The following is a 21521-nucleotide window of genomic DNA, read 5'->3' on the forward strand; positions in this document are numbered from 1 at the left end:
ACTAAGATTAATTATTGTATTATTTGGAAACATTGATAGTAGTATAAAAAATATATTGTTTGAAAACATTGATAGTATTATAAAGAAATAAGTATATTGTTTGGAAACATGAATAGTAGTATAAAGAAAGAAACATTAGTGATTTAATATATGTTTAACTATAAAGTATAAAAGTGTATTTAATTTAAAAACTTACAAAATAAATGTTAGGTCTAACAGAATGTTTCTGTTTTAACAAGATAGATGACATGCCTTTCACATTCGGTTTATATTCACTTCACCAGTTCACTAACATTATCCCTCAAAATCGATAAAGATCAATAGTAAAAAAATAGTTAGATTGTAATTAAACGCTGCCGTTTTCTAGAACACTAATAAAAAAATCATTTACTTTGGGAATACGACTTGACCAAAAGAAACAGAGACCATAGCTTAGCAAGTAGCCAATAAAAGTGTTCAGATGTGCCTGGTTTAGGTAATTATCGAATCATCAACTCACTGACTTGTTGCCTAACGAAGCCAAGACAAGCCAGTAGCCAGTAGAAGTAATCAAGATGAGCCTGATTCAAGTCGTTATCGAACCAGCTCGTTTGACCAGATTGGCTTGTGACTCTATCGATGACTGATATCATGAAGCTGCTTAGGAAGTTTCCAGCCCCTTATATGCTTAAGCTCAGAGCCATACCAACGTTCCTAAGCTCACTAGGGACTTGTTCATAGAAGAGCTCTTGTAAGCCGATCATTGTGAACACGTCAGCAGCTCCATAGATAACGTACTGCGGAACTAACCACCACACGCTCAGTGCCGGCTCTGACCCATGGCAACATGGGCAAATGCCATGGGTCCATAGGTCCAAAAAAAAAAAATTATAGGTCTAAAAAGAAATAGTGTAATTTTATTAATTAAAAGATCTATTTTAATGAAAAAGACTATTTTTGTTTAACTAAAAAACTCAGGATTAACTAAACATAATTTAATACAATAGAAACAAAAATTTATATTGTACAATTCTCAATTTTCCATATAACAAAGCCTAATTTATACAAAAAATAAAAAACAATATTTTTTAATACCACAATTTTTGTTTACTTTAATTTACAGAAATACAATAATTAAAAGTTAAAAAAAATTATAAAAAGGTATTTATTTTATATTTTGCCTAAGGTCGTTAAATTTTTTAAGACGGCACTGCACACGCTCATCGCCATCGGTACGGTGAGGTCATCCCTAGCGGTTTGTATCCTTTTGGTCTCGACCAATGCGGCTACAACCATAGCAAAAGAGGAGAACAACCCTGTGCCGATCCTTTGAAGCATTGTGATTCCGGACGGGTTTTGAGTAAAAGATCTTGCGGTTGGGACGAGTAAACAGTCGTAGAGCGGGATGAAGACTATAATTGATATGCTTGTGACACATTGAAGCGTAGCTGCAGGGACTTTGAGTCCTGGTGAGATTGATCTGTCCATTGTGGCTCCTTGCTTTGTGAAAAAAGTAGGAGATTGCGCATACACAATGGCGTAGACTAAGCAAGTTATCCATATGGGAACAAGCCTAAGTGCAGCTTTTGCTTCTTGAATTTCATCCAAATCACATGTATTCGCTGCTCTGTCTAGGAATCTGAATAGTATCCAACAGAAAACTAAATTTTCATCTCAAAACCAATCGGTATCTAACCATTCTATGTATTTATATACTCCATATGTTCCATAATATAAGTAGTTTTAGCAAAAAAAAAATAAGTAGCCCAAAAAAAAGCAAAAAAAGAAAATTGTTTCATTAGGTTTAGCATTTAAATACAACTTTTGTATTTATTGAATATTGTGTGATCAATTAAATTATGGAATTTTTTTTTATAATTGGTTAAAGTTATATATTAATAAATTATATTTTTAATGAGTAACTACTTTGTAATATTGATGCTTTTACTTAAACTTACCTACAATTTGAAACAGAGCAAAAGTATTATAATATCTGTTTATTGTGTTACCTCAATGGCATGGAACTCTGGTGAGGCCGGAGAAGGAGGGTCTCATTTAGATTAGCTATATCTAAATCTTGTTGTCTTCTGTTCTTAGCCGCCTCAACGAAAACAAGACCGATTCTAGCGAAAGGGCTCTTCTTTCCTCCTTCCTCAGCACTAAACCGGTACGAGGTAGTTCCAAGGAGGAAGAGAAACAGAGCAAGTAGCATGCAAACACTTGGAATACCAAAACCTAATGACCAGCTTAGGTTCTCTTGAACGTAGCTAGAGACCAAACGAGTAAACAATATGCTAACACAGCTTCCAAACATCAACCAGTTGAACAAAGAACTCTTGGCTTTTGCCTCTTTTAGATCATTTCCGTCGAACTGATCCGCTCCAAATACCTTAAGGCACAGATTGAAACCGCCTTGTCCTATTGCTACAAGGTACAGAGAAATAAAGAAGAGGGTCACTTGGAGCTGAGAAGATGCACATGAGACGTGATGATTCGGACCATCGCATGAAGGAAGCATGGCTGAAAAAGACAGCAACCCAAGTCCCTGTTTGTTTCATCAAAACATCTATAAAGTTCAGACAACAATAATTAAACTTCTTGTAATAAATAAAAATCTTTCAGAAAAGATTATTATTTATTATATTACCAAGATGTAGAGAGATGATGAGATGGTGATAGTACGGAAACGGCCGAGAAACGCGTCAGCGACAAACGCCCAGAGAAGCGGCAGAAACGACACCGTTCCAATCCAAGCGTTCACGTTTGCAGCAGCTGAAGCTGTTGACTCACCCAACGGTCCTGTTAAGTAAGTTATCAGGTTCGACGATATTCCAAAATAGGCGAACCGCTCAGCCATTTCTACACCTGCTGAGACAGATTGACAAAAAAAAACAGAGTATAAGCGAAAACATGCGAGAGAGAAACTCAGGTTACACTGAGCTAACCGATGATGAGCCTTGCTGATCTCCATCCACCGGATGAGTATCTGACGGCTGCGTTTCCGACCTCATCATCGGCGGTGATAGGCATTGTTGTTTGGTTTTGAAAATACGGATAAATGCTTATTGTATTGTTTGTGGAGTGTGTGGCAAGAAATAAATAAGTATGGGGGCGGGGAATTAGGTATGGGACGTAATGTCGATGGTAAGTCATGTTGATGAAGGAGATAAGGATTTGAATAGTGAAAGTCCTCTTTTTTTTTGTAACTGATTTTTTTTTCAACCTGGTTAAATCCCGGAAAATTGCAACTCTGTAGAAAAACTCTTTCTCCAGAACACGTTGCATTTCGAATATCCGAAAAATTGCAATTCTGTAGACGGAACACATTGTTCTTGTTGGGGAAAAATATCACAAAAATACCATAACAATTCTGTTAACTCTTTCTTCGCATTAAGTGAACAGCATAACGTGTTCCATCTACTATCATTTGACCACCAAGCCCTTTAAAAAAATCATTTTCTTCATTGCAAGTGGTCTAAGGGCTGTGATATTACTTGAGTTTTATTTCTTTATCCATTGCTTAACCAGTTCAACTGGATTAGAATTTGTGTCGCCAGAAAATGTTCATACAATCATTTAGATATGTTTTAGCTTAAATCCAATCATGCTAGTATCTTCTTCTTTTTTGAGCAACGATCATGCTAGTATCTAAAATGATGTTTTACTTAAAGAATTATTGATCAAGAATACAATTGAATAATTAAGCTGTAGGAAAATGATTATTTCATTTTCTATTTAATATTCAAATATTGTTAACTCAAAATTATTTTCGAACTAAATGTTTATATTTTTTTCCAATACTAGCTTTATAGACCTTGTCATTATTAGTCCGTCAGTACTAGCTTTTGAGGGAAGAACAAAGCATCACCAATTTTATAACTGGTTCCAATTTGTGCTAAAAATCAGATTGGCCGACTGGTTGGACCATTACTCGCTTTTCTAACAAATTTTTAATTGTTTTAAAAATCGGATTTGAGTTAAACTGGTAAATCTAGTGAAAAGTTAATCAAACTCGTTAAAATCAATAATCCAATTTGATATTAAAATCAATTTTTTAAAAATTATGTTAATTTTTTTAAAATTACAAATTTAAAAAATATTTCATAAAAAATATATTTTTATTATCATCTAAATATAATAGTTTTCATTATATTTTTATATTATTTTTGAAATTTTCACTGTAATTACATATCATTTTTAGATTACATAAAGTTTTAAAAATAATTATATATAGTTACTTAGTTTGAAAATAAATTGGTTTTATTATTGTCTCAGCTGAAGTCATTGTTTGTTGACGAGCAGAACTCAAAACGCAGTTGTATTACGTTTCGGTTTACAATTGGGCCACAGCTAATAGTCCAGTTTCTAAAGCCTAATGCCTTAAGCCCATTACTACAATGTAAAAATGATGGGCCAAACGTTCAACGTCAAAATGGGGAACTCAGAGTTTTGGTCAACGTCAAAGTCCTTACAGAGGAGAGTTTGATCGAGCCTTTTGGTCGAGTTGCAAAAAAAAATGAAGAATCTGAGGTAGATTAGGGTTTATGGTTGTAAGAGACATCCATAGTGGAACAATCACGTGAATGCAAGATACTGAGGTAGATTAGGTAATCTTTAAGAGAAAGCTTTTGTATAGGAGAAAAGGAGATAAAAATATAAACTTGAAATGAAAAATTTATACAGTGAAAAAATGAATAAGTGTCATTTTAAGAAAAGGAAGCTGTACTATTAATGTGAAATTGTCCATATTTATGGTTTTCCTGAAAAATCTTTGAACTATAGTTTTGGAACATAGATGTCACTATAGAATATCTAAGAAGTCGATGAAGAAGTAATAACATATTGAAGACTGGTTTTATAGAGGAAGAATATGAATCTCCTAGCAAGTGATAACGGTACTGTAGTTTTACTAAAACAGTTGATGCATGTGTTTGAGAACTTTTAAGTGATGATGATTGCTATTGGGCAAGAAAAAGACATAACTTGAGTAGCTCATGAATCTTTTAGTAATGATTTTTAGTGTATTAACAAGTCATGTAAAATTGATTAAACAAATTTTGCCGCCGAGCGTCTAGTCAGACGATTAATCGGCTAGGCATCCGCGTTTTAGAACAGAGATTATCAACAAACACAATAAACAAACATTTTAGTCATGTCTTACTCTTTCATGAGTAGTAATTTATCTCTTAAAAAGGAAAATATTTTTAAGAAGATAATATGGACCCGCCACATACAGTGTGGTAAAGATATTTAGAAATCACATTTATATCGATTGGAGTAGTAATTAGTTTTTCAACAACCCTCGTTTTGATAGAACGACATATATTGGTTTTTTCAACAACCCTCATTGTCTCAGACGTGATGATGTCAGAATTTAAAACTATAGAGGACCTCCACAGGGCCGGGCCGGATAATTTTGTGCCTGGAAGCAGAAAAAATTTGTTGGCCCTCTAAACAACTCATTTGATAAAATTAGTAAGGAGGAATAATATAACTTGGGACCAGGTCGAAGACACACCACTAGCCTACTCAGGTCCGGCTCTGGGCCTCCACCTTTTAATTGTCTTTTGTCTACAAGTGGATCCGACGATTAAAAATGTCTATTCAATTGAATCACGTCATAGATAACTGACCAAACAAGAAAAATAATTTGCTTTTTTTTTTGAACTGATGAGAAAAATAATTTACTTCCAATAATGAGCCATAGGTAATTTTTACCTATAAAATCTATGGCTCATTATAACAAGAAAAATAATTTACTTCCAATAATGAGCCATAGGTTTCATATGTAAAAATTACCAAGATATCTTGTGTTGTAAGTACGTAGGCAAAAAAAAAAAACCCAAAGTTAAGGCATGACCTACGTACTTACAACACAAGATATCTTGGTAATTTTTACATATGAAACCTTGATACCGTGAGAAGTACATCAGAACACAACAACAACAACAATAACACAAGTTGGATTTGGAACCACGAGAAATATTATTGAGACAAAGAAAGGCATGCGTCAACAAGCAGCGCCGAGTCGGTGGCCGATATAAAATTAATTATTGTTATTTAAATAATACTATGAAATATATATTAATTAATAATGGTAAATTGTAAATATCACTAATTGTATTTATTCAAATAATATATTCTTTTAAACTTAGAAAAAAATCTAAACACAATGATGCATTTATAATATTATTTAATATGTATTTTCTTAATATGCGTCAATTTTAAAATGCATCATTTAAAAACATAGTGAATATCGTTTATAATTTTAATAATTCTTAATTATTTTATTTTTATCCTTAATTAAATTAAAATAATAGATATAATACAATTTTAGCAGCAAAATACAATTTGATTATTTAGTTATTTGTGTGAAAAATCTCAAAAATTATTTTAAATGAATAAAATGCTATTCTCATACTGGCTATATTCCTATTGTTAAAAGCCAACTAAAATTTTCTCCATATACAAAAATGATGTTTTAGCTTTTTTCATGTATACAGAAAATTAATGTTCTAATTTTAGTTAATACATTTTTCTTTACAAATAAAAATAAATTAAAATGTAAAAATGTAACTGGTTGAATTTTACTGAAAATCAAATAAAAGTTTTAAACTAACTAAAAGTGAAACCAAAGAATAATAGATAGAAGCATATATTTAATTTTAATATGTGTGTACAATTGTAAACAAGAATATTTTGTATATAGAGATAAAGGAAAAGCAGATGAAACGTTGTAGATCTAGTGGATTAAACTGTTTGAGAGAAACAAAAGCTGATCAAATAGAAAAATGTGGATCAAGTGGTCTAATATATTTATATTATTATCTTTAATTAAACATATATTATTTTCTGTTTTAGTATATGTTATAATTAATTAACTCTATATATTTAAATAATATTTTATTTTATAATTTATGAGAACATATTTAAATATTATGATAAATTTATTTTTTATGTGATTGCCTATTTTAAATAATTTAAGGCAATATAACTCAGTAAATAAAGTAGTTTTCTTAATGTTTAAAATTTATCATTATTAATTCATAAAATAATGTACTGAAATTTTAAAATACATATATTTAAAATAAATGTTTTATTTATATTTTAAAATGAAAAAGAGTTTAGTTTTACATCAAACATATATAAACAGTGTTTTAAAATATATTAGGCGCTCGTTACGGGACAGATTAATCTCTAACACCTATCGTATACGCGGACATCTAAATAAGCCTATATAAATATTTTCTATAAAATCTATATATATAAAGTTGATATATACATTAATTTTATCAATATGAACATAAAATATACTTTAAATATAATTTGTGTATATATAATATAGTTTAACATATATAAATAGTTTCAGATTATAAAAAAACATGTTTAAATTTATAAATGATAACTTATAACTATTTTTAACTATTGATCTAATAGATATAATCGTATAGATACATAAAAGTAACGTTAATATAACTAACAACATTAATAAAATACTAGATTTTGATCCACATTTTAAAAGCGCGGATATATTTTCATTTTAGTAAAGTTTAACTGAATTTATAATTTTGATTAGAGAATAAGTAATTTTTAAGTTTTCTATTTGTGTTTCAAAATAATTGTTCTATTATAATAATTAATTTTCAAGCGGTGTTTTCATACCCAACCCAGACCTATGATTGAACCGATAAATCTAGTGATATGTGTATAATCCAGTTCAATTTAATAAAAAGAATTGTAATTATGATCTTAGAAAACCCGGTAAAAAATTAAAAATCCGCTATTAACCTAAGATCAAATATGAGATGACCCGCTGAAAACCAGAAAATAAATAATATTTGAAATATTTATTAAATAATTCATACTTCTTAATATTATAAAAATTTGAAAAAAAATTTCTAGACTTTAAAGAGATTTGTCTTATGCCATTTGAAGAAAATGAAACAATGGTAATAGAAAACTTTATTGTTGATATGAAAATATTATTTTATTTTTTTGATTACTATGACAAGTTTGTATTTTTATTTATGTTTAGATCTAAAACTTAATTTAAAGATAATTTTTAAAAAATTGAACATTCAAAATTGGCATATCATTTTTATGTAAAAAATAGCATACTAATATTTTTTAATTTGTATGTATATATTCATATCCGATCTTTAAATAATATTATAGATTTTAAAATGATATTCAAATTAAATGGAAAGTATAATCTGCATAAAAATTAAATTATTATCATTCACAAAATATGGAAAGTATTAATTACCATAGTTATAGAAAATATTCTATTTTTATTTTAAATTAAATGACAATAGAAAGATTTATAAATATATTGAAATGCATGAGAAGAATCCTAAATTTTAAAAATAAAATTCTAATAGCATTAATATTTTAGCCTTTTTAATAATAATGATTATAGGTGTCTGCGTTGACTGCATATACAGCCGTTAAATATCACTGTACGTTTGAACTATATAAATATGAACAAAACACTATAACATTCAAACATTATGTTTGATTACCGTATAGTGCATAATATACATATTTAGAGCATCTCCAATGTAAAACTCTATATTTTACTCAAAAATGAAGTAAAAATGAATATGAAGTAAAAATATCCAAACCCTACTCAATTTTCTATTATATAATGAAATAATGAACAAACAAAAAATAAACTATTCCATTTATAGAGTAAATTTTATTATAGAGTAGGATATATAGTTGGATTTGAACATTTCTTACTCCATATACATTTTTACTCCATTTTAGAGAAAAAATAGAGTTGTGTTAGAGATGCTATTAGACGGTCATCTAGAACCTTATTTTAGACACCGTATAGAAAATATAATGATATTTATCACAAATGAAATAAATTGAAAAGGTAAAGACAGCATAAAACGTTTGATACACTCGAAATGTGTTCCATAATTACTGTACATTGTGAATCATGTTTTTACTAACTTTTTAATTAACTTTTAACTTGAATCACTTTGTAATTGTATAAGAGTTAGGATCAGACATTTTACCTAATACCCGATCCGAAAAATCTGAACCAAAATCTGAATTGAAGTAGCAAAATAGTCGTACGGATATTAAACTAGAAGATATTTTATATTCAAATCTGAACGGATAATATCCAAATCTATATCTGAACATATATATTTAACCATTTATTTTTAGTTTGCTTCTCTTATTTTGTTCAAAATATTTATATTTATATGGTAACTGTATTTTCTCCACTCTCCATTATATACCTTATTTAATGCTTCTTAACCAGCAACTACACACTAACGTGTTATGTATGGTATCTACTGCAGCCAAAACATAAATGATACGCCAATTTTCGAAACAACACACATTTCAATCATATGTCATCTTCTTCTGTCATGTGGGCGTATTAACTTCATTCTTGAAGAAAACTAGATCTGGATCCGTTTTCAATTTTATTTTTTAAAAATTAATTTAAAACATTTACTTAGAATAATTATTAACATAATAATAGTAGTATATACTTTCTCCATTTCAAATTAATTATTGTTATAGAGTAAAATTTTTGTTTTAAAATAAGTGTCGTTTTCGATTTTTAATGTAAAATTTATTGACAGTATTCTCTATTATATTTTTCTATTGGTTGAAATATGGTTAGGTCTATTGTTAATAGTGTTTTTATTTCGAAAATATGTAAAATTAAATGTTTTCTTAATCTGTATGTATAAATCTAAAACAACAACTAATATAAAATGGAAGGAGTATAATGCATCCAGTTAGGCGGGATGGATTTTGATTCATAAGGAAAGGATAACTAAAAATAGATTTAAAAAATGTTGATTCATAAAGAAATATAATTAGAAACGCTGGTTTATTTATATCCTAAAGACTCAATCCTAGATAAGATATATCTAATATATACATATAGATCTAACTTTATAAAAGGAAAATGTATTTAATTTAAAATTTTATAGAAAAATAGGGTAAAAATGGAATGTTTCTCTTTTAATAAGAAATATTTTCTGAAAGAGAAATGATATCGAAAAAAATTGATGAAGTTAAATGGTAAAAATATATTGAAACAGTAAGTATATCTCATGAATTAGTCAAGAAAGTGAATTCTGTTTTCACTGACTAGTCACTACCACCGCTTGATGAAAATATATTGAAATTAACAGTATCTCTATAGATTAGTCAAAGAAATTGAATTATGTTTTCACTGACCAGTGACTACCACCGCTTGGGCCCGCCATAGTGCGGTAAAGAGATCTAGGAGTCACATTTATATCGATTAGAATAGTAGTTTGTTTTTCAACAACCCTATATCTTGTAGAACGACATACATCAATAGATATGAGACGCTGAGCTCCTCTATATATGCACTTCGAGTACTAAACCCGTAAACCCCGAAAATAAAAAGTCTGAGAGATGTCTAGTAAAAAGCAAGCGACAGAAGAAGAAGAGCCAGTTAGTCCATTTGCACAGCTATTCAGCTTGCCGGGTCACGATGTCTTTAACATTGTAACAATTGGATGCAAAACCGAAACCGATCCATCCACCGTTATTGAAGGCTTGAAGAACACACTGATTAACCATCCACGCTTCTCTAGCATACTGGTCGGTAACACACGTAGATATGCATGCACTTCTAGTTATAAATTATTTGGTAGTTACTAATATTTGAGGGCTCCTCTTATTTAAAATGTTATGATCCTGACATCTTATCATATACAGGTTACGGGTCATGGTGAGGGCAAAGGAAAACCTAAATGGATTCCAACGAAAGTAAAAGTGGAAGATCATGTAATTGTTCCAGATATCGATCCAGACATTGAGAATCCTGATGAATTTCTAGAGAATTATACATCAAACATGGCTCTTTCTCCAATGGACATGTCCAAACCTTTATGGGAATTTCATCTATTGAAACTTAAAACATCACATGCGGAATCTGTTGCTGTGGCTAGGTTCCATCATTCTTTAGGTGATGGGATGTCTCTTATGTCTCTTTTACTTGCTTGTACTCGGAAAATATGTGATCCCGAGGCACTTCCTATTTTTGTTGCTCCCAAGAAAAGCAAAGCAAAGAACGCTTGTTGGTCGTTTGTTGCTTGGTTATGGTTCTTAGTAAAAACAATGTTCCACACTTGTGTTGAAGTTTCCAAGGCTTTGGCTTTTATGTGTTTCCCTGGGGACACCACAACTTATCTAACTGTTAAACCAGGAGCTACACTTACCGCAAATAAGTTTATTCATCAAATCATTCCTTTGGATGATGTCAAAAACGTGAAGAACGCCATGAATATGGTATGTTTGCTTAATTACTTTCCTTTGTGTTCTTTTGAATGCTGAATACCCTTTATGTTTTTTTCTTTTTTTATCAGACGGTGAATGATGTGCTTTTTGGAATGGTACAAGCTGGTCTGTCACGATATTTGAATCAAAGAGACGGTAAATGGTACTCTTCTTCAGTGTCATAAACCAACTTTTAGCATTCTTCTTGAATATTCTCAAATTTGTGAACAGGTCTTAATGAAACAACTTCAGACCCAAGAAAAGCTCTAGACAAAATATGTCATCACGGGGTTGTTTTTTTCAACCTAAGGCCAAATAGAGATATTGAGGTGCTAAAGATAACATACCACTAACACTAATGATCTTCGTTTTTGTCTTATTTGAATTTTTTTTTTGCTAAAAGATTATTTGAAATTGTAAAGATCTAAATACAAATATATTTTACAGGATTTAGCTAATATGATGGCAAAAGGTTCAAAGTGCAGATGGGGAAACTCAATAGGTTATGTACTAATTCCTTTGTGGTTGAAGTCAGAGGATGATATACTTGAATATGTTAGACAAGCCAAAACTACTATGGATCGTAAAAAACTTTCCCTCGAACCTCTATTTTCTTATGGGTTGCTGAAATTGACCATGAAGATTTTTGGAACTACAGTAAGATCTAAATCAACATTCTATTAGTTCCAAATGCAATATATTCATTTTTTAACTAATCAACATATTTGGATTATGGGGTGGAAAACAGGCAGTCAAAAACCTTCTAAATAGAATTTTTGGTAACACAACAATGTTGTTCTCAAATGTGGTTGGTCCAGCCGAAGAAATTAGCTTTTTCGGCCATCAAATATCTTACATCGCTGCAAGTAGCCTTGGTATACCACAGGTATATCCCCTTAAACACAAAGCCTTCTTTTTTTCTTTTTTTTTTCTGAAAAGAGTAACACAAACCCTTCTTATTTGTCCTCATAAATAGGGAGAACAAGAAAAATTTTCTATGTTTTTGAGAGTAAAAAAACAAAAAAAAACAAAATTCATAATTAATATGATTTCTGTGATCATTTTATAGAAAATTAACTACTTAGTAATCCATAAATATTATATTCTAACATTCGTAATTATATATTCCGGTTACGTCCTCCAAGATAAAGATTGGAGCTATATTAAAACGAATTTTAAAATTAAACTAAGTAATTTTAATATTGCTAATGTTATTAAATTAATTAACACCCCCCCCCCCACCAAATAATGACATAAATTAATAGTAAGAAAAATTTTGCAGTCTTCAACTAATTCTTCTTTTTTCCAACAAAAAAAGAACTAATTCTCCTTTTTCCTTGACAAGGCACTCATTCTCATTATACAGAGCTATGTGGACAAACTTATAATCAACCTAGCAGTTGATCTCGACGTGATTCCAGACCCTCATCACCTTTGTGATCTCATCATCGAAGCCCTCAGCATGATGAAGTATGCTGCCTCAAAAAAGATTTGCCATGCTTCAGAGGTTTAAGCAAAATATTTGGTGCTAAAAATAAAGAACAATTAATTACTTTCAGTAATGTGTTACAACGCATTCGGAGTTTATCATCTTTTTATGTAATGTACTCGTGTGTTTGAATGATAGATTAATAAAGTTTGAAGGTATATTCCCTCAAGTCTCAAACATAATAATGTCGGAACTTAGAACTAGAGGACCACTACTTATCGCCTATCTACAAGTGGATCCTACGATTTAATATGTCTGTTCATTTGAATTACAACATTGAAAAAAAAAAGACAAAACAACCAACAGGGTTGGCCACCAGAGGATTAAAAAATATCGGCGAAAGACAAAACGATAAAAAAATATGTACTTCCGATAATGAGATACTGACCTTTTGACTTAATTATCGTTCCCTACTATATATTAAACCAAAAGAAGGAACCGTCTAATACAAAACTAAGGCATGCCCTATTTACATGATAACATATGAAACCCTGTTACAAGTGAGAAGTACGTCAGAAAGCAAGTTGGGTTTGGGACTAAGCGAGACACTTGAAAGTTTTTTTTTTTTTTTTTTTGCTAAAATTTGGACACACTTGAAAGTTGAGACTAAGAAAGATATGAGTCAACAAGCAATGCCGAGTCTCTGACCGACATAAACAAAGAGCCAGGTTATAGACATGAGCGTCGGTATATTTTAACCAAGATGAGTATGTGTTGAGCTTGCTCAGCCTTCAAATTTCTGCCTCACCTCTTGCTCTCCCCTCCTCTTCCTTTTTTCTTTTCTGCTTTCATGCGTTCAAACATTGCCTATCCACAGGACATTCCTGTCTCTTTCGCATTTCTGAACAAATACGTTTCCTTATCTTCTTTGTGTTTTTTTTTTCAACTTCATCTGCTGATGGAGGCGAGATGGAGACTCTAGTATTGGTTTTTCCTTCGCTATCGTACTCAACCACCACAACGCGGTGGTCATCTTTGAGGATGATGTCTCCAAGGCAAGACACAAAGCCAATATACTTGTCATTTTTACTTATCGGTTGTTTACTCCTCTCTCACTCATCAAATCATACCTAAACACTTTGGGAAGATGTGAAACCGCTACAAACATTTACATTTTCTTTTAGCCTCTGAATGACACGTTCAACCGTTACAAACATTTACATTTTCTTTTAGCCTCCGAATGACACGTTCGACCGTTTTTGGAGAGAAGTAAACTTCTCGACCGTTTTAAGCACCTGAACTTGCGCAGTCTTATAACAACATAATGGGCCTTGTTTGGGTAAGTTTACTAAGGCCTCATAAGAATGTTTGGGAACAAGCACTCTAAAATCGAAGTAACAAAATCAGAAATAAGGATTCACTGAGAATTAGAAATGCATACAACGAGGATACTAGTCAAAGCAAACAAAAAGCAAAAACTTTCTTCTACAACCATGAATCTCATAGATTCATTGTCGCAAAAAAGCTCTAGAGGCGATGCTAATCATCAAAACAAGAATGGTGAGAGAGCTTACAAACACTCCACACACAAGTGCCTTGTCAACGAAACCCCAATGTGATACCACTTCTTGCTTCTCTTCCTCTACTTTCTTTGATTTTCCTTCCGTCTTGTGATCCTGTTTTGTGATATCTCCAGAAACGTTACAGGCCTCTCCTGATTTCCCTTCTCCACAACAGCTCTCAGCAGAGCACGGGCTCGTCTCACAAGCACTGACATCAGAGGAACATGGCAGCTTTTTCTCCTCTCGGACTTTTCTTGCTACATTTGTAGAGCTTAGCGTCTCAATCACCTCCCCAAACACTGACCATCTCGCTACAGATGTTATCTTCGCTATAGCTGAAGTCCCAAGCATACTTTCTGGTCCACTAACTAAGACCTGAATGTATCCTTTGGTGTGCCCAACCTACAAATTCTCATAGTCAATACGTATGACTTTTTCAAATGAGTATTGGCAATCAATCAAACAAACAAACTAGATCACGATGTATGACTCAGGAGGGAGCTTACCAAATGGACTCCGTCAGTAGCTATCTCGGTTATCCATATTCTCTCTTCTTTGCCCTCCATTCCCGTGTAAGGTGCAAAAGCCTCAAAGACACAAGTCAACTCACGGCTTCGTTGCTTCACTATCTTACTTTGTACCTTCTTCATCTTTGCTGCTGGGGTCCCTATGTCATAAATGGCACATCCGAGAAAGAATTTTTAGGACCGATAGAACACTTCCCAATTACATACATGACCAAATCCTTGAGCGCACCTGGTCTGGGGTAAAACTGAGATATATGAACTTGAGCAAACTTGTAATCCTTGATAAGCCCAACCGTTTGAGAAAATTCTTCATCGGTTTCCCCTGAAAATGGTAAAAGTGAAATGAATCTTAAACACAGGCGAACTAAATGAACAACCAACATGCTTCAACTATCCACACCCAATAGTGATGAGTGCGTTTATGTATGGCGGTGTGAATTTTTTTATGCTCAGGCAGCAGGTATCAATGAAGAAAATTCAGTAAAGAGTGAAAATGATATTAGCAAAATTCAGAGTTTCAGGTTTATCCAAGAACTAACCAGGAAATCCGCATATTATGTCAGTAGCAATTTGCATCCCTGGCACAAGTTCTGTTAAGGTGTCTACCACGGTCCTGAACTCACCCGATGTATATTCCCTGTTCATGCCCTGCAACGAGAGAAATCGTCAGGTGAGACTAGAACAGGATTTTGACAGTCCTACACAATTTTGAACTTACCGTCAATACAGCATCACTGCCAGATTGCACAGGGACATGAAGAAAGGTGTAGACACATGGGTGACGTAAAACAGCTGCTATTTCTTTCAAATGCTCGAGGATAAAGGGAGGATTAGTCATCCCAATCCTTAGCATTGTGCTTTGATCAGAAGGAAGCTCCTTAACAATGGCATTAAGCAGAATTGGAAGATTAACTCCTATGTCACGACCTGAAACATTATCGAGACATTAGCTCCCAATATAAAGGAATACCAATTATGTCTTAGATAACAAAAACATATCATCCCAATGAGATAGAAAACAAAAACTAGGTTAAGACACTACCATATGCTCCAGTGTCCTCGCTGCTCAACCAAATCTCCTTCACTCCTTCGGATATTACAGTTCTCACCCGCTCCACCTGCAATGTAGAATCTCAGGAAATCATTCCGGGAGAAAACAACGGGAAAGGGGAAAAATCTGGATGCAAATCAATAGGCTGAATCTGCTTACAAGGCTCTCGACTGTGTAGCTTCCTAAGTGACCACGGGCATGCTTGGTCTTGCAGTAAGTACAGGCACCCAGACAGCCAACGTTAATGGGGAGGATCTCGATAAAATTGTTCCTCCGCACCTGCGATGGAAAATGACTTGTTAAGCCAAACTCAAAGAAACCCACTGAAGTTGAACAAGTAATTGTGTGTAAGCAGCCATGAAAGACCAAACACATATATAGTATCAAAGACCAAACTTTATCCACACCTTAGGGAGATCAAGCGCAGGCAAAGTCTTCCGATTCAGCAGCCTCACTTCATGACCCTTAAGAGTCTCTTCAACAATCTCAACGACACGATCAATCTGTTGGACTCCAACCACACTAACGCCTTCGAGTTCTTTAAGGTCACGGCTTCCCTGAGGAACACATCCAGCTATCACAAGAGGCTTTTTCCCACTTCTACCCCTCGTTATCAGAGTAGACATCGCAGACTGGCTCGGCGACTTAACAGTACAGCTGCAACAATCGCGCATATAAGATACATTGCAAATACAAAGTCAAAATATATTTTTTTTTAAAATGATGCAATTTCAACTGTGAAGTTACAAAATCAAACCGTGACCACGTGAACTATTTGCTCACGTTCTTATATATCACACTACTCATAACTATCTCTACAGCACACAAACTTAACAAAAGTACACGGAACTCTGGGAACTGAAGCTTACGTGTTAATGAGCCACAGATCAGCATCCTCTGGTACTTCTGTTAACCCATAGCCGAATGCAGTAAGCTGTCCAGCCATATACTCACTATCACTCTGAACAATAACCCCACAAAAAAACTGTAAGATCAATCACTTCAAGAAACTTAGCTTAAACATATCATGAGCTCAATCACCAGATGTAAGGAACATCCAAATTTAGCTAAAACATATCATGAGATCAATCACTTAAAGAAACTTAGCTAAAACATATCATGAGCTCAATCAATACAGTATGACTGATGCGGCAATCAAGAACTCTAAATTACAATCGAATATTGAAGATTTTACTAGCTAGACTCGCCTGATTATGTGAACATCCAAACGTCTTGATGTAAATCGTCTGCACAAAACCATCGAGTAAAATGTAAGTGCATCCATAAGACGTTGACAGTTATAGAAATCGAAGCAAATGATAAACTAGAGCAGGAGAACGACCTGAGTTCCAGGGATCTTCATAGATGGTGGAGCGAGCGAATCGCGATTCGAATCAGTAGTGACTTCATCCTTCTGCTTCGAGACACTACGTTTGATCGCATTCCTCTTCGGATTGACTCCTACGGCATTTAACGGTAATCGGAATCCCGGCGGTGCACCACCAGCTCCTCCGGCGAACAGATCCTCGATATCCTCCATTACGTCTTCTCTCTCTCTTCTCCACGGCGGCGCGTTAACGATGAGAACAAGCGAGAATGGAGTGTGTTGAGGTTTTTTTTTGGAGTGAGGTTCGGTTGGGTCTCATGGGCCCGGATCGGATCCGGATCCATTCATCATGGGCTAGTGTCTTATTCAGTTCTTAACTCTTATTCAACTTAAAACGGTCAGTAGTATCTGTCCAGAAGTGGTAGATTTTTTTCTGTAATTTGCCCCCGACGTATCATTTATTTACAACTATCAATTTTTATTGTCTTTGAGACAAAAAAAATGTTCTTTAGAGTTGTCTTGTTATCTATAAATTCTGAACGTATGTAATCAGAATCTGACTACACATCGAACGATAAAGAAAGGGAGAAGGACGTAAAGTCTCAGCATGTCTGAACGAAGATCTGTGGTAAGTCCCAAACACTATGTAAGACACAAAATCTTACAGTCGATTGGCTCTTCGATTTTTATGTTTAATATTTTGATGTCCTTCTGTTGATTCGTGGAGAACCCACTCTTGCTTTCTATGAAGTAATATGATTTGCAATTGGTTGCAACATATGTAGATTATAAATCTGCCGTTTGCTGATGATATATACAATATAAGTAATCATGTGAATAACCACCACCCCTCCCCCCCAAGCTCCCGAAGATTTTGTTTCACTTTCTAACTGTGTTGTATAGAACTTTGTTTATGTCTGGTCTAATTAGTACCAAATGTGACTGATTGAAGATTAAACTGATCGAATTAAAAATATATATATCTTGAAGAAAATTAAATTCAATATTTAGTTAGTTTACGCGCAAAATTGAATAACATACTTATGCTGTTTATATAATCCTTCCTTTAGACAAATCCAGGAAAAGGATTCTATAAACTCTATCTTAAAAAGGAATTTGTAATAAAAGAAAAACATGGAAAACAAAACTTAAATCGATAAAGCTAAGGTATTATTCAAACGCATGATGTTGGTTGGCGCTAAAGATGTATCTGATGCTACATCAATATAGTTTTTCCTGGGATTAATAACACTTTCTAATAACATTGACATGAAATAACATTGCTACATCAATATAGTACTTCCAACATAGATATGGTGATCCTATATCTAGAGTATATTCAGAAAAGAACTGTGTGCGTGGTCGTGCCGGAGGTCGTGGCCGTGGCCGTGGCCGTAAACGTGGTCGTGATAATCATGATCTTGGTGATCCAAGTAAAAACAGTAGTGTCAACCGGAGCTTAAGACAACATTATCTTGTTTTAGGAAACCAGGTACATGCTACATAAACTAAAATTGATATCTACTTACTGATGATGAACATATAAAACTTAGTGCGAACATATATATATATATACGATGAACCACGAATATACCCAACAGAGTAAAAGAAACCAAAACCATCTGGGATGGTCAACCATATTCGATAAACAATATGGGTGCTTTACAAACTCAAATCTCTTATTTAACCATGAATGCATGACCACATATTTATGTATATATATGGAGAAATTACTTATAATGACTCAAATAATACACATAATGACTAGAATAACTCTTAATTTTTTGTAATTACTAGACTAATCTTTAAGATGAACGAAAGTACCAAAAACTCCTCGAGGCTTATCTAGAAGTTTTTACAAGCAATATTAGAAAATCCCTAAAGCTTTCTCCTCAAAATTTTCCGCAGCGGGGCTGAGCAAGTCTGTTGAGGATGAATCTCTTGGAGTTCCGGCAAACTGCATGAAGAGGAGTCACTGAGATGGGTCGGCTCTTAGGGTCTGTTGGGCTTGACAGTCACTTTCACCTTAGATCTGTCGAGATCCCACTCTGGTTGTCTTGTCTTGCATACGCGTGTATAGGCTCACTCACTCTTCGTTGAACGGGAGAGCCTGAGTTTTAGGTACTGTTTTGCAGCACGTGTATACGCTCACTCACTCTTTGTTAGTCCTGTTGCCGATGGAAGCACTTTTAAGGAATTGTACTGTTTGTGATTCATTGATTTGAGTTTTCTTAGAGTTCAAACTAGATTCGTCATTCTCTGTTTTGGCTTTAAATTTAGTGAGGGATTTGGTTATGATAGTGGTTGCTCTGTTCCTTGTACGTGCTGCCCATTTGGATGGAGTTGATTAACTTCTCTCCATCGTTCAGATGCGTACACATTGCTTCATTTTCCACTTAAGCTATTAATTGTTTGCACTTTGCACTTTTCAAATCTTTATCTTTTTTTTTTGGTTAGCACAGATGCCTAGGGGTGTTCTTGTCACCACAGTTGCAATAAGCAACTCCACCAACACAGCCTTGCTTGCTATGTGGATGATGGGGATGTCTATCCACAGGTTCTTATTTTTATCTTTTGTTGCATAGAGTCAGAGCGAACAAGAATGAATAAGACTTATGGGTTTCGTTTGGTTGGTCAGGATGAGTCAGTACCAGAAAGACATTAAAGAAGAGAACATGGTTAAAGGAGAGAAACTTGAGTAACCAGGCTGGGAATCATATTTGAACCAGTGAATAATGTTGCTGGTCAGAGCTCCTATGGGTTACTGCCAAGAAGATCTTGTTGAGGGATCAGAGAGTTAGTATCGGTTCTTGATTTGTTGTTGTCAACAGTATATGTAGTTCTCTATTGAACTGGTTTATCCCGTCATTTACTGATAATATTACGATTTGTTTCCACACAAGCTACATACAACTTTAGATTTTACTAATATAAATGACTTCAGCAAAGAAAATCAATCATTATTGCTTTTTATATAAAAGAGGTCGAATTCTAAAAAGATCAATAACACTAGAGGAGGTGTGTCGAGTTCACAACTATATAAAAGAGGTCGAATTCTGAAAAGATCAAAAAATCTGTCAGCGATCACATGATAAAGACACTTTGGTAATGTTTTTTTCTTTGTTATAACTATGGATGAAGACAATTTCGTCCAGAAAAATATTCTAATAATTTTTGAAAAATATGAGTCATTCTAGTAATAATACAACTAAGTTATGTCATTTTAGTAAACTTCTTATATATATATATATATATATATATCTTCTTGATAAATAACAAAACACGCATGAAATCTATAATCTGTATCAGTTAAACCATAGTTTCTTTTTCTTTACAGGTTCCTAATGATGTAGTCGAAGTTGTTAACTTGGAGAGTGATACAGATGAAGATGGCGAGAACAATAAATATATTGTTTGACTTATAGTTGGCAAAGTATGTTCCAGTTGCTGCTGAAAGCCAAAGAAGCTGACTTTTTTTTTTGTTTCTGAACATTTAGAAGCTGTAGTGTATGGAGGCTTGGAAGATTTACCTTGTTGGAAATATTCTCAACAGGTTTGTGTAGTAAATTATTATTATTATTATATATATATATATTTTTTTTTTTTTGTGTAAGAGATTAAACTTAAGAATAATGTGACATTATTTCTTTTATTTTCTTTTGGTTTTATAGATGTATGGTGAGTGGCGTAAATGGTAATCTGATTCAAGTTGGTGAAGTTGGTGCTGGTAAGATCAAAATCATCGTCGATCTTTTTGGGTATTTATCTAAATGGATTTTCTTATATTGACAGTGAGATGTTTTTAATTGACTATTGCGTTTTAAAGGTGGCAAACTATATTAATGCGCTGAGACAAATATCGTTAGTCACCCATAGGCCATAGCTAAGGATTTAAAAAAAAAATTCATAAGTTTGGACAAAAGGTTTGCATTATTTCCCTTATGCATATGCGCTTTCAAAAAAATTTAAACCATAATGTAGTAGGCAGAGTTAGCTTCTCAAATCTTCCTCTTATAGTGATTCTAACAAATGAGGGAAGTACAAAAAAATGAATTCCAAAAGAATCATTCGTTTGCCACTTTCTTACTAAACGACAGTGTTTTGCCTCTCTCTCTTTTGTCTTTTCCCAACTATCCAAGATCTTCGCTAGCAATAAATAAGGAATACATTTTACACACCCCAAGAGCTAAGGAATACAAAAATATTCTTAAATAATCACGACGTCAGACTTTGAATCGGATATCCATTTGACCATACCGTCTGGATACTTCAGAGATTACGTTTCTGTGTAAAAGTCCATAACATATTCTCAAAAAATAAAGCAGGATAAAAAAAGAACTGAATGGTTGGTTGGTGAAGAACG

At 33.3% G+C, this 21521-nt stretch overlaps 2 protein-coding genes, 1 long non-coding RNA gene and 1 pseudogene across 4 annotated transcripts; 2 read left to right on the plus strand and 2 right to left on the minus strand.

Annotated features, from left to right (window-relative positions):
- Positions 1-350: 350 nt before the first annotated feature.
- On the minus strand, positions 351-3206 carry LOC108824549 (protein NRT1/ PTR FAMILY 5.11-like; annotated as a pseudogene).
- A 7102-nt stretch (positions 3207-10308) lies between these two features.
- On the plus strand, positions 10309-12911 carry LOC130502382 (wax ester synthase/diacylglycerol acyltransferase 2-like). Of its 2 annotated transcripts, none has more exons than XM_056997175.1 (7): positions 10309-10584; positions 10702-11274; positions 11352-11418; positions 11494-11591; positions 11710-11919; positions 12011-12148; positions 12608-12911. In XM_056997175.1, exons 1-7 carry the CDS (start codon positions 10396-10398, stop codon positions 12773-12775), a joined length of 1443 nt encoding a protein of 480 aa, XP_056853155.1. In that variant the 5' UTR covers positions 10309-10395; the 3' UTR covers positions 12776-12911. The 2 variants fall into 2 exon arrangements, with proteins under 2 accessions (XP_056853155.1, XP_056853156.1); XM_056997176.1 differs by having other exon boundaries at positions 10349-10584; positions 11515-11591.
- Positions 12912-14016: 1105 nt separating this feature from the next.
- On the minus strand, positions 14017-17413 carry LOC108823754 (uncharacterized). Its single transcript, XM_018597034.2, has 11 exons — positions 17174-17413; positions 17040-17078; positions 16701-16792; positions 16239-16488; positions 15991-16110; positions 15823-15898; positions 15499-15707; positions 15320-15428; positions 15010-15102; positions 14760-14920; positions 14017-14655 (listed from the first exon to the last, which is right to left on the minus strand). The coding sequence occupies exons 1-11, from the start codon at positions 17369-17371 to the stop codon at positions 14200-14202; spliced, it is 1803 nt and encodes a 600-aa protein (XP_018452536.1). The 5' UTR covers positions 17372-17413; the 3' UTR covers positions 14017-14199.
- Positions 17414-19058: 1645 nt separating this feature from the next.
- Positions 19059-20045, plus strand: LOC130502379 (uncharacterized). Its single transcript, XR_008940245.1, has 3 exons — positions 19059-19279; positions 19621-19715; positions 19797-20045. It is a non-coding gene; the product is annotated as an uncharacterized LOC130502379 (long non-coding RNA).
- Positions 20046-21521: the final 1476 nt, after the last annotated feature.

This window comes from Raphanus sativus, unplaced genomic scaffold, assembly GCF_000801105.2.
Source record: "Raphanus sativus cultivar WK10039 unplaced genomic scaffold, ASM80110v3 Scaffold0531, whole genome shotgun sequence".
Taxonomy (NCBI): domain Eukaryota; kingdom Viridiplantae; phylum Streptophyta; class Magnoliopsida; order Brassicales; family Brassicaceae; genus Raphanus; species Raphanus sativus.

Coding starts and splice junctions, on each gene's coding strand:
- LOC130502382 (XM_056997175.1), top strand. CDS start 10,396: ATGTCTAGTAAAAAGCAAGCGACAGAAGAAGAAGAGCCAGTTAGTCCA. Junction 11,592..11,709: donor GGCCAAATAGAGATATTGAG/GTGCTAAAGATA, acceptor TATATTTTACAG/GATTTAGCTAATATGATGGC. Junction 12,149..12,607: donor GTAGCCTTGGTATACCACAG/GTATATCCCCTT, acceptor TTCCTTGACAAG/GCACTCATTCTCATTATACA.
- LOC108823754 (XM_018597034.2), bottom strand. CDS start 17,371: ATGGAGGATATCGAGGATCTGTTCGCCGGAGGAGCTGGTGGTGCACCG. Junction 16,793..17,039: donor TTGGATGTTCACATAATCAG/GCGAGTCTAGCT, acceptor GTTATTGTTCAG/AGTGATAGTGAGTATATGGC. Junction 16,489..16,700: donor GATCTGTGGCTCATTAACAC/GTAAGCTTCAGT, acceptor CGATTGTTGCAG/CTGTACTGTTAAGTCGCCGA.